This window comes from Tiliqua scincoides, chromosome 1 (genome assembly GCF_035046505.1).
Source record: "Tiliqua scincoides isolate rTilSci1 chromosome 1, rTilSci1.hap2, whole genome shotgun sequence".
Taxonomy (NCBI): Eukaryota; Metazoa; Chordata; class Lepidosauria; order Squamata; family Scincidae; genus Tiliqua; species Tiliqua scincoides.
This window is the reverse complement of record NC_089821.1, coordinates 102,192,805-102,210,839: the sequence shown is the minus strand read 5'-3', so window position 1 is coordinate 102,210,839 and position 18,035 is coordinate 102,192,805. Positions and strand designations below refer to the sequence as shown.

The window sequence follows — 18,035 nt, the reverse complement described above, 5'->3', positions numbered from 1 at the left end:
AAAATGGCTACCAAAATGTTTTAAAAACAGCTCATACCATCTCAAAACAACTGCAAGATGCAGCAAGTATTGTGGTCACAAAAATCAGTTTTGACATAATTAAACCATTTTAATAAAATAAAATTGCAGCAGTCAAAGAATTCTGCATGAAGGCACTCCTTGCCAACTTTCATAGCCACAAGGTGCATTTGGCTAATGTGGACGTCACTGTCTTCAACCTTTTTCATGCCACGACCCCAATATAGAAACTGAGACTAGGGACCAACAGTCAATCTTACCCCTTCTAGGACCCTCTCTGCCCTCCCACCCCTCTTGCTGTCCCTCCCTGCTCCCGTAATGCCCTCCCAGCACTGTAACCAAATATTCTTATTAGAGAGAACAGAAAAGGTTATCCTGAAAACTGGCACTAGTGAAAGCTATTTCAGCGCAATTGCCAAGAACCTGAGCAGGACTTGGGCACCTGAAGGGCTTCACCAGATGCCTCTGCCTTTATCTGATTATGCTGTACTCCAGTGGTCTTCAACCTCTTTCATTCCTGTAAGTTGCTGCGACCTCACAACTGAGGTTTTGTGACCCTGTTGGGAGTCCTGACCCAAAGGTTGAATAACACTGGTATAGGTAAACTCGCTCACCCAAAATGAGGCCCTGAAAGGCCATTGGAATTCTTTTTCTTGCAAGTGGATTCTAGCCCCTTCTCAGCCCAGTGTAACCCAGTGTTAACCAATGTGAAGGTAATAACTTCAAATGGCTTTAGCCAGCATTGTCTGTCCAAGTTACTAGGAATAGTCCAAGAAGTGATGTTTCAAAGCAGGTCTCAATTGAAAAACTGAAGCTCCTTGGAGAAGGAAGGGAAGCCTTGAGGCACATTGTTATCATAAGCCATATTGTGTAAATTTACCTCTTTACAATACCAAAATATAATTAAAGACATGACTGCAAATTTAAAGATTGCTTTGGATACAGTCTACAGATTATGTCCTGCAAAATAAAAAGTTCTGCTCCAAAACGTACAAGGTTCTAGTGGCTTCTAGTGACTTTAAATTTTAGACTGATTCATTGTTTGTAGTTGCAATGAAATTCAAGAAAAATATAGGATGAAAGTTGAAACTCATCTTAATTCTAGGTTTTAAAAAGTTGAATTCATCTGTTTTGGGGTACTAACATTCTTTGTTTAATGAGTTTGAAACAGTAATTGATACAGTAGCATCATAGGCTGTAAGTTTCTAAAACAAAGTAACACTTGAATCCGTGTCATAAGTTTAACCTGGTAAGTCTCCTAGGAAATTATGGGGTGTTTGAAGTGGTTAAAGTACTAGTATGCTGTTTTATAGTCTGTCTAGAGGAAACAAAGAAGCCATGTGTGTGTTTTGCTAGTTTTCAGTTGGATGTAAGTGGTCCCTTCTCTTTTGGTCATCAAGAATTAAAGTGTGTCCTAACATTTTAAGTAAGTAAGCAACAACTAAACAAGCTGATGCATCCCATTATAGGATGCTTCTTTTTAATTTACTTTTCCTGCAGCTTTTTTCATAGAGAAATCTGTTAACATTTATAAAATGATGTAAAAAGTTTTTTGGTTTTTTTTTTAAAGCCAATAAATGACTTGTTCAATTATAGTAACTATTTCAGGAAGACGTCTTTGGCTGTTTCTGCCTAGCTAGTATGGAAGCACCCTTGCTGTGAACAAATGAGTCCCAAACCAAAAGCCTTTGGGGAATGTAGTGAAGAGAGCGGCAAGCCACCACCCAGCTACTAGTTGACCCAAACAATTAGGCCTAGAGAAGGATGTAGTTCTTTAAAGTGATGTTTGGCTTCTGTGCTTTGAGGTAGTCTTTTTCAGTTAAATGTTTGTTGAATCTTACATTCAACAAGTCCTGTTTTATAATTCAGGGAGAGTTGTGTATGCTGCTCCAGTTAGGAGGTAGAAAACTCATTTCATCATAACCTCTGTTGTTCATTATCAGGGTTGAACATGAGAGTGACAGAATAAACCTTCTGTGTTGAATGTTAACTTTATAGAAGAGTAAACTAAGTAGGAATGTTGGTTTTACAGTCATAGAGGCATTCTACAGCATTTATCATGTGTAGATGTTTAGATACCTATGTGCAGCAGTTTGCACCTACACACACTTGGTTGTTTGAGTAGACACATACCATTAATGTTTAGACTTCCATCTGAACACATTAAAATGAAAAATCCACTTTCCATTTGGAGCGGAAAGGCTGCATGTATAGTAGAAGGACTTTGATCTGCCCTCAGGACTGTTTTATTGTGCATCATGGTGAGAATAGTCAGAACAGAAACAGAAATAGAGTGAATAAGTATCAGATGACACAAAATCATGGGGTAGTTACTCTTTTGTGTGAATCTCTTGCCTGGTTGGTTGGCAACCTTTAGTCTCGAAAGACTATGGTATAAGCCTACAGCACCCAATATTCTCAGGCGGTCTTCCATCCAAGTACTAACCAGGCCTGACCCTGCTTAGCTTCCGAGATCAGATGAGATCGGGCATGTGCAGGGTAACAGTTGCTGCCTGATGCCTCCCAATTTCATGTTGAAAGCGCTTTTTCTAGTGTGTTCCTGTGAATGTTTTTGGTAAAGACATGGAGGAAAATGGGGAGGAATATGCAGTTATTTGGTGCATTTAGACCTTAGTTACAGTATCTTACTGAACTTTTAAAAATGATCATAGTATATGAGTAGCACTTCAAATGCAAAGCATTTCACAAGTATTACCTTGCAGTTTTTAGCATTACAGAGACATTACTTTATTTCAGTTAACTGAAAGTGGAAACTGAGGTTCCACACAATACTTTCATATTGCACTATATTATCCAGCAATATCTGTTCCCACAGCCAAGATCCTTCTTGGCATGAAGTTTAAGGGAGATAGGGGACAAAGATCTCAGGCTGCCCTGTGGAATGGTAAGCATCGTGTCAGATGTTCCTAATCCTCCTCAGCATTGAGATAGGGGAAAACCATTCTTCTGGTTTTTAGCTAAAGCTTGGATTTGAGCAATGCTGATTTGCAGGCACCTACAACTTCACAAAGTCCCATTCTTATAGTTCTTCAGCATCTTGAAAACTGAGTCTGTTTCTTGAAGCGAGTTCCATTCAGGAAGGCAGTGACATGCAGTGAGATCCAGACCAGGGAGGCAACACACACTCTTAAGCTCCCTTCCCCTCTGTTAAGCTCAGTCTCTGCAACACACACTCTTCTCCCCTCCAATAAATTTTTTTCAAAAACTCACCTCCCCCCCCCCCCACGGAACTGGGGAGAGCTCAGCATAAGCCACGTGAAGCAACTAGAAAATGGCTGCTCCTAGTGCTTTATAGAGCCGGACCTGGTCATACTGGGCAGGCTGGTTTTACAACTGCATTTTATTACCAAAAAAGAGAGCCACAGAATAGAACCGAAAAAAACACAGGATGATGACATACGAGAACAGTGGTTCTCACTCCTTTAGCACTGGGACCCACTTTTAAAAATGAGACTCTGTCAGAACCCACTGTAAGTGCTGTCATGACTGGAAGTGACATCATAAAGCTGGAAAAATTTTTTCTACCCACACTGAACCAGGAGTAAGTCCCATTTGCTATCATTATTAAAAGCATATACATAGAAGCCTGTTCAAAGTACAAATCTGTAACATTTCCCTAAATGCAGCCACATACCATGGTAGCATCGTCTAATATATTAAAAATAAAATATTGAAATGATTGGGGACCCACCTGAAATTGGCTCGCGACCCACCTAGTGGGTCCCAACCCACAGTTTGAGAAACACTGACATAGAAAACACTGGTGTGCAGCAGGATGCTATAAATTGTTGGAGGAAATTAAAAATAGTTTCCTCTTTGGGGGTGTAATGTCCATAGTGGGAGGAGGCCCCTTCCCTGAGGTTGCCACCGAACGCGAGGGGCTTACCCGGTCGATGAACAGAGGTCGGCGGTTGATTAAGAGACGGGAGGCAGGTCTAGTTGTTCAACACAGGCGGTTTAATTGCGTCAGCCGTTTTACATTCATGTGGACTGTTATGTCACAGCCCACCGTACATCATGCTGACATGCGCCGTTGTCATCTGGTAGGCTCCAGATCCAACCCTGCCCGTTCCTTGGCGGTCTCAGCTCGAGCTTTTCGCCCAGCGTCTCTGGGCCAGGGGTCAGGGCTGCAACCCTGCTGGTCAGGGTCAGGCTAGCTGGCCTTAGGAGGGCCCCTGATACCTCTGTGCTTGTTCCCCAGGCAGCTGGCCACCACAGGGTATAGTTGGCTGAGAGCCCCTGTCCTGATAACCCCATCTCTCCAGGGGTCGCCCTCTGGGTCCAGGCTGTTCCTGGGTCAGGGAGATCTCTGCCCCAGTCTCCTCTCTCCAGCACAAGCCTCAGTCCTCTCCCTCTGGAGAACTCTCTCTTTCCCCTTAGGCAGGGTTGTTTTTCCCCTTCTGGTTTCCCTCTGGAGAGGAGCCTCCCCTCTCTTCCCTCTCCCTGCTTCTTATGAGGCCAAACCCCGGTTGGTCCAGCCCCACCCCTTCTGATCACGTGTCAGCTTGTTGTTCCCAGCTGGTCCTTGCCCCTACTCCCAGGTAGGTGTTCTGCCAGGGACCCCAGTCCTGATGGCACTTGGGTCTTACCCCTGAGGAGGCCTCTACCCTAGAGGAGACCCCTGCTCCTTGGGAGCTTTTGGCCACCTGGGCTGGGCCCAGGTGACAGGGGGGAAGCAGAGTAGCTTAAGCAGCCAACCCCCCCCCCTTTTGGGTATCACCCCAGGGAACCTCCCTCAGCCGGCTGACTGCTATTCAATAAAAAAAAAAAAGACAAAGAGGCAATGGCTTGTTAAAGTTGCAAAATAAAAGAAGTTGTTTACTTACAGTTCCATTGAATGTATATTTACAGCATCTGATTAGGATCAGAGGTTCAGCTAACACTTAGATAGCAAGGCCCTAGAGCTGCCTCGCCCTGCATGCCATGTGCTCAAGATGGTGTTGGCATCAGAGCCCTGCTGTGTGCCATCTTAACAGGTCAGTGGTCAGAGACCAAGAGAGGAAGTGCTCAGAGGAGAAGAGAAGGATAAAGGGTTAGGGCCACACCCCCACAATGATCACAGAGAGAACAGGTAGAAAAGAAGAGTAAAGTCACTGAGCCATAGCTTGACCCCTTCTGGACAGCATCCTGCCCCCTCTGGACAGCAGATGGAGTTGCGTCAACTCCAACATAACGGATGATTTCATATTTAATTCTTGTTTTTAATTTTTTCCACAGCAAACCTATGATGGACTTACTGGTTTACCTTTGTGCACAATACCGATTAAATCCCTCAAGCCATGTTATAGATGTGATGTCAGCAGAGAAAAAACAAATCAAATTCAAACCCAACACACCCATTGGAATGCTTGAAGTAGACAAAGTGATTCTAAAACCAAAACAGATGGATAAGAAGAAGCCCATTCCTATAATTCCAGAGGTGAGAGAGTTTTAAAATGTTACCATTCGTCTTTCTATATCTTGTAGATAAATCAAACTCCTTTTTATTTAAACTTTCAATACTTTAGAGATTCTAGAGGTAGTTTCATGTTAATATTTGTTTACAAAATCCTGTATTAAGGCTCAGTGAAAACTAACAACGTATTTGTCAGAGGATCTGCCTTCACTGGATCCTGTTACCTGTCAGAACTGAGATGAATTGCTACTATCCATATGTGCCAAAATTGCTTGCTTTAACCCTTGTTGCTTTGGAAAGGAAGATTACTGTTCCTTCCACAAGCTCCTACTGTGAGCCGCTCTAAGGAGAGGTGGCTTTGCTTTCATGTTCAGGTGCCAGATTGCTGGAGGATGCTTTGTTGGTAGCATCCACTGATGGTACCCTGCTCAGGCCTCTGGCTTTCCTTAATTATGAAAACATGGAAAAGAAGGTATTGGTAGCTTAGGGCAAGGCAATGTAGCTTCGTAAACCAGATGCACTACAGTTTTACTTATTTTGGGGATAGTGTGTGTATATTAGTGTGAGGATCTTGTTCATATTGCTTACACAATCATGGAGCCCAATAATCATTGAACCAAATCCTTGTGTGGTTCTGCACAGAGCTGTAAGAATGTAGGATACAAAAGAGCGCTGTGATGAAATGTTCCCACTTCCACTTTACCATTTTCAGGATATAAAATGTGTCATTTTGGTGACACAAAGTGTCACCAATTTTTTGTCACCAATTTGTCACCAATTTTTTGAGGTGGATGGGTGCATATCTGGGGAGAAAGAAACTTGCCTGGAGCAGCAGTTTTCTTCCTGATGGCCTTGCTGGTGGCCACCATTTTTTCCTCTGTCTACTGTCAAATGCTGCTCTATAATGATATAACATTTCTTAAAGTTAGGTTTTATTTTGCAGGAGGTATGGCAGTCAGACAGCAGCTGTCAAGAGGAGTACTGCTGCTACCAAGGGAACTGCCTTGACTAGAAAACAAGTAGCAGTGGCAAAATTCAGTTTCTGCATTACACAGATTGAAGTGATAGAATAATTCTGGACCATTCCACTCCAGGTGATATGCATGGGAGTTGTATTTTAGAATGCTTCCTCATGTTTAAAAAATAACTTCACTACATGTAGTAAATCAGTATATTGGAGGAAAGGTTTAGTGCAGATCTCTCCCCAGGTTAGTGGATTACTACATGCAGAATAATTTTTCTAAATGGCAGAAGATTTAAAAAATATGACTGCCACACTTGCAACCTGAAGTGGAATTCCAGAATTATTTAACTACCACTCTGATAATTTATAGGTTGAGTCTTAAAGTAAGCAGGAAAAAGGAGCAGTTTCATTCCCCCCACCCCTTTGAATTTGAATTGAACATTCTCCATAGAGAACTTTCACACCAGCCCTAGATGTAGATGAAAAATCTAGAACACTTTTTTATTGAGAAATGTTGAAAAAACTATATGTATTTTCAAAATGTATATCCCATCTTTCTCACAGAACATTCAACATGGCTTAAGCCCATCAATCAATTAAAAGCAATAATGATAGAAAAAATAATTAAGATGAATTTCATAGTGCTTGCAGAGTCAGAATGCTTGATGAGTTGACCCTTTGATTTTTAATCAAAGGCTGCCACTTTGAATACTAGTTAAGATGGGCTTTTCTTCTTGTTTCAGCAAACTATAAGGGTAGTAGTAAACTACAAGAAGACACAGAAGACAATTGTCCGAGTTAGCCCCCACACACCACTTGAAGATCTCATACACATTATCTGTAGCAAATGTGATTTTGATCCTTTACATACTCTGCTGCTGAAGAGCTATCAATCTCAGGAGACTCTTGACATGACAAAATCACTTAACGAACTTGGACTCAGAGAAATATATGCCATGAATGTCAGCAGAGGTAAGAGTTTATGCATTTGTTTTTCAACAAAGTTGTTGACTGTGTGAATGACTATGAATATATTTGGCAATACAGTACAGTCTTGACTTTCCATACCATACCAGTCTATATACTTGACCATTAACAGTTGTAATGTGGAAGTGTGTGTTCTCGATGCACTTTAATAAAAACAGAAGCAGTTGCATGCAGAGTGGATTTAAATGGAGCAACAGCACTGCAGAATGAAACTTTTTACCAATGCCACTTTTTTCATTGAAAACATCACCCCCATCTCCATCTTCACCTTCTGAAAATTAATAAAAATGTGTCTATTCCATTGGAGGGTGACAAGGCTGATTTTGAGTCTTTTTAGTAAATTGGGATATTGGATATTTAAAATAACGCATAAAATAACTCCATTTAGAATTTTTAGTTAATTTTTTGATGGTTCACTTTCAGTATCATGCCTGGTTTGGTTTTATTGTTTTCTTATAAACTGATATGAGGGTTGATTGGATGTCAAAATGGCATATAAATACCAATAATAAGCTTCAGAAAAGGAAAAAAAAGGATTGATTTTCCTTACTATTGTCATTTCAGGCATAATGCTTAACTACAGTTAATACATACTATAGCGTATCACTTTAACCCTAGTTAAGGTTTTAAATTTACTGTGAAACCATGGATTCACTTGCCAAGTTAAGCCCTGCCCCTAATGGGGTGTATAAGAAAATACCAGTGAGATCTATTTGCTAATGTATAAACACAGGCTGGATAGGTGGGGAAACTGCCTTAACAATGGTTTGTTGAGTGCAAATATAGCATTTAACCATGGCTTCCAAACTGTGAAAACAGTTCTCCTAAGTTTTAACCACAAGTACAAACCCAAATCCATGGTGTACTGGCAGTGGTGTCTCAGGAGTTTTTAGTTCTATGTTTTAACCTTGTTGAAGGTGAAAGTATTCCAAAAATATTACGAGTTGCATCTCAAAGATACAGAAATAATTGATTCAAAGAGAATTTGGGAAATTGTGCACTTAAAGGGAGAAAATGGATTTCCTGTTGCAGAACACTTCACTGTCAGTAAAACCTGATAACAAGAGTTTTCATGAATAAGAGACTTTCAAGTTCATGTGTACATAGTGACTGTTTTAAAATCTGCATATGCAGAATAGGCAGACTGGTCACCTCTTCTAGACTCCCTTGCATCCACTATGACCATATGTACATTGTCATAGGCAGATAGTATTCCTTTTACATATCTCTTTTTTCCTCCTGTTAAGTATTACTGAGTTGCCTCAATCAGAAATTTGTGAGCCCTCATAGAACATCTTTATAATAACAGTCAAAGAGGGAGTTGGCAGTCCCTGTGGAAAAAATGCCTTTCATCATGAAAGCGATTGATTGAAGGGTAGACATACATTTTCATTTTGTTCACTGCTTTGGGCAAGGAAGGCATTTAGTTTCATCTTGCAAAGTTTGTCAAAGTTCTTTTGATCACTGTGTGAGTTATGGTCTGGTATGTTGGATAATTCTAGGTAGGGTAAATCCCTCAGAAATTAGAGCAATGTTAACTGACCATCAAGTAGTTAGTCCTTAACTTGTATCTAAAGCCCAGTCTCTGGTAATATTGCTTGACTGTCTGTTATAATTTTTAAGAATTTTCCTAGTCTGTTCTTCTGGGTCCACAAAATGAGTTGTGCTCACTAGTGTTCTCTAGAATCAACAATTCTTGTGGATTGATCAGTTGCCCATTATTTCTATGAGTTGATGTGTACAGCATTTATTTCCTTAGAGCAGGGGTGCTCACACTTTTTTGGCTCGAGAGCTACTTTGAAACCCAGCAAGGCCCGGAGATCTACCAGAGTTTTTTTTACAATGTTCGCGCCATCATAACATATAACATTTATGTGTACAATGTATGTTGGTGTACCTTGAGCCTCACTGAGTATAACAGGACTTACTCCTGAGTAGACATGCCTAGGATTAGGCTGTGAGGCTGCAATCCTAGCCACACTTACCTGGGAGTAAGCCCCATTGAGTACAATGGGCCTTACTCCCGGCGTTTCCTCCCAGAGGCACCTGAACGGGGGGGGGGGGTTGGCACTCCGCGATCTACTCATTTTGCCTCGCGATCTACCGGTAGATCGCGATCCACCTATTGAGCACCCCTGCCTTAGAGTATACTGTTATGTTTGATATCGTATTCTAAGATTGAACATTTGAGCTTTTTAAAAAATTGCACACTATTGCTATCTAGTAATAATTTATGCAGCTGAGGAGTTGGGAGTCAAAAACCACCACATATCTTGTAAGATACAATTTTTTTGTTTGTTGTTGCCTGCAAAGTGTTTGGTCTTGAGAATCCAGCTTTTAAAAAGAGGTCTAGCTTACCATCCACAGCTCCCTATTTCTTTTCTTTTTCTTTTTTTGCTAGAAGGCTTTTGGGAATTTGGCCTGATCATGTGCCAGCTTCATCACAATTTTAGGTGAGCTAGTAGGCAAATTTCGCTCTTGTTCATATGATTATAATGTGGTTGAGCTGCCAGGGGCCACATAAGGTTATTTCTGAGGCCAGGTGTATAGTCTACCGGTTGACCAACCTTGTTCAAATTACAATGTGTTCTTTCATTCTGGATGAAATTTGTCACATGGGATCACTTTACACTCTTCCGCATTTCAAGAACTTGATTGTGTAGCTTACAATCCTGCACTGAAATTTTGATCAAGAACCTTCTCAGGAAGGACTGCCATTATAATTAATTTTCCATTTTTCTTTCTTTAGCCACACCACCTGCTGAATTCAATTTGTCATCTTTACAAGGTGAGTTATGCTGATCTCAGAGAGGGAATATAGGCAGCAAATGATGGAGCATTGCCAGGCACCACATTGTCATGTAATGAATAATTATTTCTTACGACGTGTAACTTTTGCTGAATCACATTGAGAAAGGTAGATAAAGCAGATTTATGTAGGAGACATGAATGTTCCTATTTTAGAGCAACTCCCATGTAGTTGCATGACTACAAAATAGCATCAGAGGGGAAGGACAACTGACTATTAAAGAAGTTAGAGCCTGACTAGTCTTACACAAGTTGGTATTATCTGAGTGTTGCTTAAACTGTGTGTTTCAATTAGTTATTACTTTTGTACCATGGTACAAAGATATGGACAGTAGAATTGACTATTTTATGTACACTTCGGCGTGCCTGCAAAATCTCAGATCAGTTAGGTAGATGAGATTGTACCTGAAGAATGTGAGGAAGAGGGTGGACATTTGGGAATACATGCTCAGAAGGATGTTCAGTGGTGCTTACTCATAGAATGATTGCACCATTACAAACGTGACTTGTACCATATTTCACATTGGGAAGCTATCTTTCTTCTGGTGATTGGTTGTATTATTTTCATAGTATGTATTTGTTGACTTACTGCTAAAAGGTATCCTAGGTGATATACAAGCTTTCTTTTTTTTTTTTTATAGAAAAGGGAGAGGAAATGCAGTACAATTCCAAATGAATTGTACTCCAATGACTGTATGTGGATGGAAGTTCATGCAAGTGAGCTTGCTTGCCTCCTCAGACCAGTCCCTTTTGCCTTGCAAAAGGTGCTCCCAAGATGCATTGGGAGCCCTCAGGAATGGAGCAGATGGGGTGTGGGAGGAGGTGGAATGCGCCCAAATGAGGAACAAGCACCTTTAAAGAGGTGAACATTGTTTTATTAGCAGATCATTTCATCTCTAAAGCTTGTGAAAAGAGTATTAAACTATTCTCAAAGAAATATTGTGGTAGATGCAGATAAGAAACAATCAGTACCATTAGAAATGGTGACACCAAAGTTTATTCTACTTTTAGATTCTTGTCAAAACTCTCAAAACTTGGAGAAAGAAAATAAGGGCTTCCTCAGCTTTTTTCAGCGAAGCAAGAAGAAACGTGAACAAGTAAGACCTGCCTAGTATTTGTAATTCCATTGCAAAGAAACAAAATGTTTGTAGTAGTGTGTCCCATACAGTGGGCCTAGGCAATTGCTAGAGGGGCAAGTTAACCATTTTCCTGCTCTATTGAACTGCAGTGGTCAGAACAATAAAGTGCCAAAATATCTGTCCCATACTTTCTTTCAGTTTTATTATGATGATGGCTGTATGCCCCCTTCTTACTGATTAACTGTAATAGGAATAATAGGAGACTCGCAGCTTCTCATGAGCTTTTTGCTCCCACGCAAGATCTCCTTAGATTAAGAATGCTGTTGACCTGCAAGGACCTTTCCCCTTTTGATCTGCTTACACCTGATTTAAAATAAGTGACCAGTGCCTGTTAAGCTCATTATCCATTTGTGTTTTTTGGTAGTTACAGTGCAGAGGTCTGATTTTTTTTTTTTTTTTTTTTGAGGTAAGAAGGCCAACTGTGTTTTCACAATTACTGCTTTTAGCTTGGTATTTACCAGTGGTGAGATACTTAAGTACAGTGTGTCCTGGAACATTGCCCAGGTTTGCCACTTGTCAGGTTTGTCACTTCCATTGTTCCAATTGGTAGGGAGTCCCAGATCTCTCCAGCAGAGCAAGGGATGTCCACAAAGAGAACAGTGTTGTCCAGCTGGAGGACGCTTCCAGCCAGCCATCCTCTTATTGTCCTCTGCTTCTTGAGCTCATTTCTTCTTAGTTGGGCTTGGTTGCCTCATCTCTGGCAGCACCTCCCTCTTCAGCTGCAACCATGGGCATGCCAGTCCCAGTTAAAGGTGCAGTCCCCGGCAGGCCTGGGTTCAGTCGGCCCAGCTATAGCACTGGGCGGATGCAACACCCAGCATCTCACACCCACAAAGAAAGTCTCTTCTACTATGTTATGGAGCCCCAAGGGATGGAAAAAGCAAGCGAACCTCCCTTCCCAACTCTGATTCTGTAGAAAGAGATGTTTTCTGCTAAGGAGGCGGGAGAGTTCATAAGTCTTTCCAGCAAGGAAAATGTATTCTCTTTTTTTTATTAACATCATCCACCAAATGGAAGGCAAAGCTTTTACTCTCAATCATCCCAGACTTTCAAAATACAGTAAAATAAGAGGTGAAGCCTCCCTCTCCAAATTTGCTTTAGCCCCACACACTTATTTGGGTGCTCTTTGGAGTTCCCTCCTAGATTGACTGTGCATTTATGAAGAATGATCCTATCTGTGTTCACCCAACCTGTCTGCTGCTTCTCAATTTATGAGAGTGAACTGGGAGCCTCTCCCTTAGTTTTTTCCCACTCTCTCTTAGTGGGAGGTTTGTGTGTGCATTTGTGGGGGGCCCTATGTGTGTACTGAAACTTGCCTACACACCTCAGAGCCTGCTCTAAGTCTACATAAAAACCTTCTATCTTTATATTTAAACTACAAACATGCCTCTTTCTCTGACCATTATTTTGCTTGCAGCTAACTTGGGCTCATACATTGTGTGTGTGTGTGTGTATTTTGGTTGTTCTTAATAAAGACATTATACTACTTTGGAATGTGGGTTTCTGTTGGCACTTATCTGTCTAGGTTGCTGTTTTAAAATCAACTCAAGGTCAGGGATGACCATTAGTCACTGACATTGCATTCAGTCTGACTGGTTATTGCCTAACTTTGATTTATGAATTGAAGTGCTTCTTGATTTTGGGAATGTAGCTGTGGTGGCATAGCACATACTTTGCATGCAAAAAGTCCCAGTAGTAATTCTAAGAGCTTTTTGAAATGATCATTGTATCTTATTAAGAGTCCATTGTAGCTATTACTCTGATTTTTTTCGTCTGGTACCAAGATGTCTCTAACAGCATAGTATTGCTATTGTGAAAATAGCATCTTCCTGTACTCAGCCAGAATACTTTGTTGTTGTAAAGGATATATAACTTCCCCATGCCCATCCTGGTTGTGTAGCACCGTGAGTGATTTGTTGAATGTACTGTAGTTACGAAAGTGTCAGATACACCTGTTGGCTGGTGTCGATGGCACATGTCCACTGAAGGAAAAAAGAGGGAAAGATGGTGGTTAGAGGAAGAGGAGGGGCAGTGCTTGGTCTGACTTCTAAGTGAACATCTATAGAATGTTGCTATCAGACAGTATAATGACATAAGATTTTCCCACAGGGAAGTGACCTCCATGTTGCTAGTGATAATTTTGCACATAGCCCTATAATAAAGGTTGACAACCTCTGGTTAAAAAAGTAGGTTGGCTAAAATCTGTTCAGAACATTTCATTTATTGCTGTTTTTTCCCCTTCTCCTCCTAAGACTGCCAGCGCTCCTGCAACTCCATTAATGAGTAAGCCAAGGCCAGCCTTTGTCATACGATCGAACACAGTTTCCAAACAATATGACTCAAATACCCTACCATCTGAAATGCCGAAGAAGCGACGAGCACCATTGCCTCCAATGCCTGCATCTCAAAGTGTGCCCCAAGACCTTGCACAAACTCAGGATAGACCTTACGTAATGAAATCTAGCAGTGTGGATGAAACTGATAAGGTGGGTTCTCCTAATGATCCACTCTGAGAGTAATAGAGTAGTTTCTGTGTAGTAATGAAACGGTTCAGTGAGAAAATTCAATGAGTTGTATCCAAAGCATTGCATGACTCATTCTGCATGGCGAAGGGAGACTGGAACTTTTGTTTCTTGAATAGTAGAACCTTGAAACTGAGGAATGTTTGGGGGGAGGGAGAAGCAGTTTGTGATATTACCTGGGGATCTAGCATCCAAAAGGAAGTACAGAAGTCAAAATTCTACTATATATGTCCAATCTCTTGGGTGTAGCTGTTTGGATCCAAGCCGATGCGTCAACATTCTGAATAAGCTGTAATAGTTCACAATTTTTGTGAACTACCAGTACTGTCAGCAGTTCTGAGTTACTCATGTGATCTGAATGATCCACCTGGACAGCATTCTGCCAATATGTCATGGTGTTACCAAAAAGGCTGCTTTGTTTAGGGGAATTAGTATATTAGCCTTTTGGAAACTCTTAGGATCGCAGGCTGGATAGCAAGACAGCGTAAAGCAAAGAACTCCCTTGTTTAGCTTAAAGAGGAGACTGGGAGAAAGGTAACTTTCAATCAAAGGATTATATTTTATTGCAAAAACACACAAAGGTAAACATAATACACATGGAGAATTGATAAGTATAGATTTCTAGTACTTGTGTCTAGTTAACCTAGCTTGTGGTGGCTGCATGTGCTATGTATTTGGGTGCATCCAAAAAGGAATCAGAAACAGATAGGTTGTAGGGAAGTATTTTAGGGGTTCCTTAATCTGCTAAACCCAGTTTGCTAACTAAAGATGGGGGAGAAGGGAGGAATAGATAGGGAAGAAGGGAGAGAGTTTAGACGCAAGATATATTTACCTGTCCGGGGAGCAGTTGGGGGAAGAGTCCCGTGTAGGACCACTCCCGCAGGAGGGCAGTCAGAGAGAGAGAGAGCATGTGCTCGGAGCCTTCTCTTAAGGGGTTGTGTCTGACCTAGAATGACCCGGATGTGTCATAGTGCTGGTCTAGATGCGCATGCTCAGTACACGTGGAGTATGTAAAGAAAAGGTGGAAGGGTCCAGAAATCAGCTATCAGCAAAGCCTGACTCTGGGGGAGGGAGGCAATTTGCATAAGGTGCTTAAGAGTGTTAAAGCTACAACAAAAGAACAATAGACCTCTTCCTCCGGAGGTGCATGCTTGTTTTGCATAATCAGGAGACATTCCTTGACTGGAGGAGGGGATGTAATCACCCTGAGCCCAGCAAGCTTGTGACTTCCACCAGGGCCTTGGACTGGGGGGAAGGGTGCCCTGTATTCTGAGGTTTGACCTGCATTAGTTTTTGTCCATAATACATACAAAATCACAACTTGGAAGGGAAAAGGGGATTTTCACATAACAATGGGAGATCTTTGGAAAGTGGTTGTTGGATTGGTGAAGTACGAATTGGTGATTTCAGTCATGCTTTGTTGGAAGTAAGTCTGTTTCACATAGGTGGGACTTCCAATTAACTTTGCTTTAAGGGAAGGTTATATTCCTTGGGTTTGGACATTTAAATTACAGTTTGAACTGGAAGTTGGATGTAGTCAAATAATATGAAATCCTAAAAAATCTTGTGCCATTAACAGATTTTGAAGCATGTTCTTAATGCAATACATTTATGTGTGCAGTCACTTTTTCCCTTTTTGTTCTCCTCATTAAAATGCTACTCTTAAAACATGTTAGTACCAAATTGGAATTAGAACCCATCTTTCTCTACTGTGCTGATAGTCTTTATACTTCCATTAAAGATAGATGCTTTATGTTTTGCATTAATATGTCCAGCAACTGGTGAAGATTTGACATTTTGTGTCACTTCCAATTTGCCTTTCTCAGCCTTTTATAAAAAATTCTGTTAAATATTTTACTGAGAAAAGGTCTCCTAAACAGTTCACATCTTTGTGTTATTAGGAACAAGTTAGAGCCTTGAGAATTAAAATTTACTTACTTGGAGAACATAAGTGTTGTAAAACTAACATTTTTATCTTAATAAAATTGCTTGCTTGTGTAGAAATGCATTTTAATGAAGTTATGAAGCAGACTGCCAGGTCAAATCAATCTATAAATCCCAATATGTGCTGAACTTATTCCAGCACAGTTTGGGGGAAAATTAATGCAGTGGGTAATATCTTTGTAAAGCACAGATTGTCAGTTGTGAATTCCAATTAAAGTTCAAAGCTAAATGTGTCAGTGTAAATTGGAGCACTGCATATTTGTGTTTCAGACATTACTTTGAATCTGGAATGAAAGGATCTTTTTCTAATACACTAGACTGTGAGCATGCTAGGAAGATGAAGTACAGAACTGAATGACGAAAGGAAAGAAAGGAGCACCAGGCCCAAGAGATGAATTGGATGCTAAACGCATCAGTGCATGTTGTGTTCAATTCATATTAAGCATAATGCAGGAGTATTTTTTTCCATTAAATCATAGCCACCAGAGTGTGCTGTTGAACAGTGGCTTTGGATTATGAGAAGATCCTAATTTCATGAAAAGTTATTGTCCACCTCAGAGTGACAAAAGAGAAAAATTAAGAGTATTTTTACTTTCAGTGAGTGAAATTTGAGAAACCTTGCTGATTTGAGCATTAGCCCACAACAGTGTTAAAAGCACACACAGCCATTGAAAGTAGCAGGCTGAAGTATGTCTAACTTTGCTTTGGATTGTGGCCTTGAAGGGCCTTGAAGACTGAAATCAAGCACAGATAGTGAAACAAGATAGTAAAAAGTTTTTTAAAACACAGTATAATAGATTTATAGCAGTGTTATTCAACCTGTAGGGCATGATCATATTTTGGGGGCAATTGTGGCCCTTTAACGCCTGCCTCTTACAGGAACAAAAATGGCTCAAACTTCTCTCACTTATTTTACACAATTATCTACATCAGTGGTTCTCACACACTTAGCACTGGGACCCACTTTTTAGAATGAGAATCTATCAGGACCCATCAGAAGTGATGTCATGACTGGAAGTGACATCACGCAGGAAAATTTTTAACAATCCTAGACTGCAATTCTACCCACACTTACCCAGGAGTAAATCCCATTGACTATCATTGTTCAAAGAATATACATAGTATCTTGTTAAAAGTACTGGTCTGTAATATTTCCCCAAATGCAGTTGCATACCATGGTATCAAGTCTAATGCAGGTCCGGCCTTGTTATACACAGATTTTTTATACGCGGATTTGACTCAACACAAATGGCCCCTACAAATGAGAAGGAATGTGCTGATTCCTGGAGAAGGGGAAAAATCACAGTTTAAAAAACTGCTTTTTACTGTTGCCGAGACAGACATATAAGTGATTACAGTATAACTTAAGTATCCACAGAATTTTCTATCTCAAAGCTGATGAGAAGGGTCCTTTAAATTAAAGGAAAACAGTCGTTTAATAATGCCAGAGAGGGCAACCAGCTGAATCAACCGCAGGCTTCACTCCTCCCTTCCCCCGAGCATGTGAAAGAAGGCTAAATGGCAGTGATTATCACCTTCTGCATTCTTCCCCCTTTCTGGGGCTCCTGGTGAAGGGAAGGATTGCTGCCTTGTAGTGAAGCCTAAGCTCCGGGAGAGAGACTGATTGACTCTGCGTGCATTTCAAAGGTCAGCAAGGCTGTTTTTAAATCACCGGAGGAAAGAGACATTGGCTGCAATACTAACCACACTTTCATGAGAGTAAGCCCCATTGAACAAAATAGGACTTACTTCTGAGTAGACCTGGTTAGGATTGTGCCCATTGTTTTTTAAATTGATTTCCAGAGGAAGTGGTTGAGAGTGGCCTAGATGCCTTTAAGAGGGGATTGGACAAATTTCTAGAGGAAAAGTCCATCAGGGGTTACAAGTCATAATAGATATGTGCAACCTCCCTATTTTAGAAGTGGGTTACCTGAGATAGTAACAAGTTTTAAAAGCTTGTTACTGTCGTTTTCTGTTTTCTTGTTTGCTGTCAAGGGTACACTCAAGGGACATACATTTACAAGCCTAGTAAAAAAAGAGGCACTCCTATATTCTAGAAGTGCATTCAGTTCGTCTGATGTACCTAATCCTCCTTAGCATTGAGATCAGGGAAAACCCATGCTGCTGGTTTCCAGCTAAAACTTGGATGTCAGAAATGCCAATTTGCAATGCCATGACATCACAAAGTCTCAATTCCTGTAGTTCTTCAGCATCTTGAAAATTGAATCTCATTTTTT

At 40.7% G+C, this 18,035-nt stretch overlaps 1 protein-coding gene and 1 pseudogene across 2 annotated transcripts in view; one reads left to right on the top strand and one right to left on the bottom strand.

Annotated features, from left to right (window-relative positions):
* Window positions 1-18,035, top strand: part of COBLL1 (cordon-bleu WH2 repeat protein like 1) — a 110,622-nt gene that overhangs the window by 68,968 nt on the left and 23,619 nt on the right. For both annotated transcript variants that reach the window (XM_066612119.1, XM_066612118.1), the window contains 5 exons: window positions 5,257-5,458; window positions 7,142-7,370; window positions 10,135-10,173; window positions 11,205-11,290; window positions 13,585-13,818. In XM_066612119.1, the coding sequence (XP_066468216.1) occupies window positions 5,257-5,458; window positions 7,142-7,370; window positions 10,135-10,173; window positions 11,205-11,290; window positions 13,585-13,818 (790 nt within the window). The remainder of the gene's footprint in view (window positions 1-5,256; window positions 5,459-7,141; window positions 7,371-10,134; window positions 10,174-11,204; window positions 11,291-13,584; window positions 13,819-18,035) is intronic.
* On the bottom strand, window positions 2,416-2,532 carry LOC136637287 (5S ribosomal RNA; annotated as a pseudogene).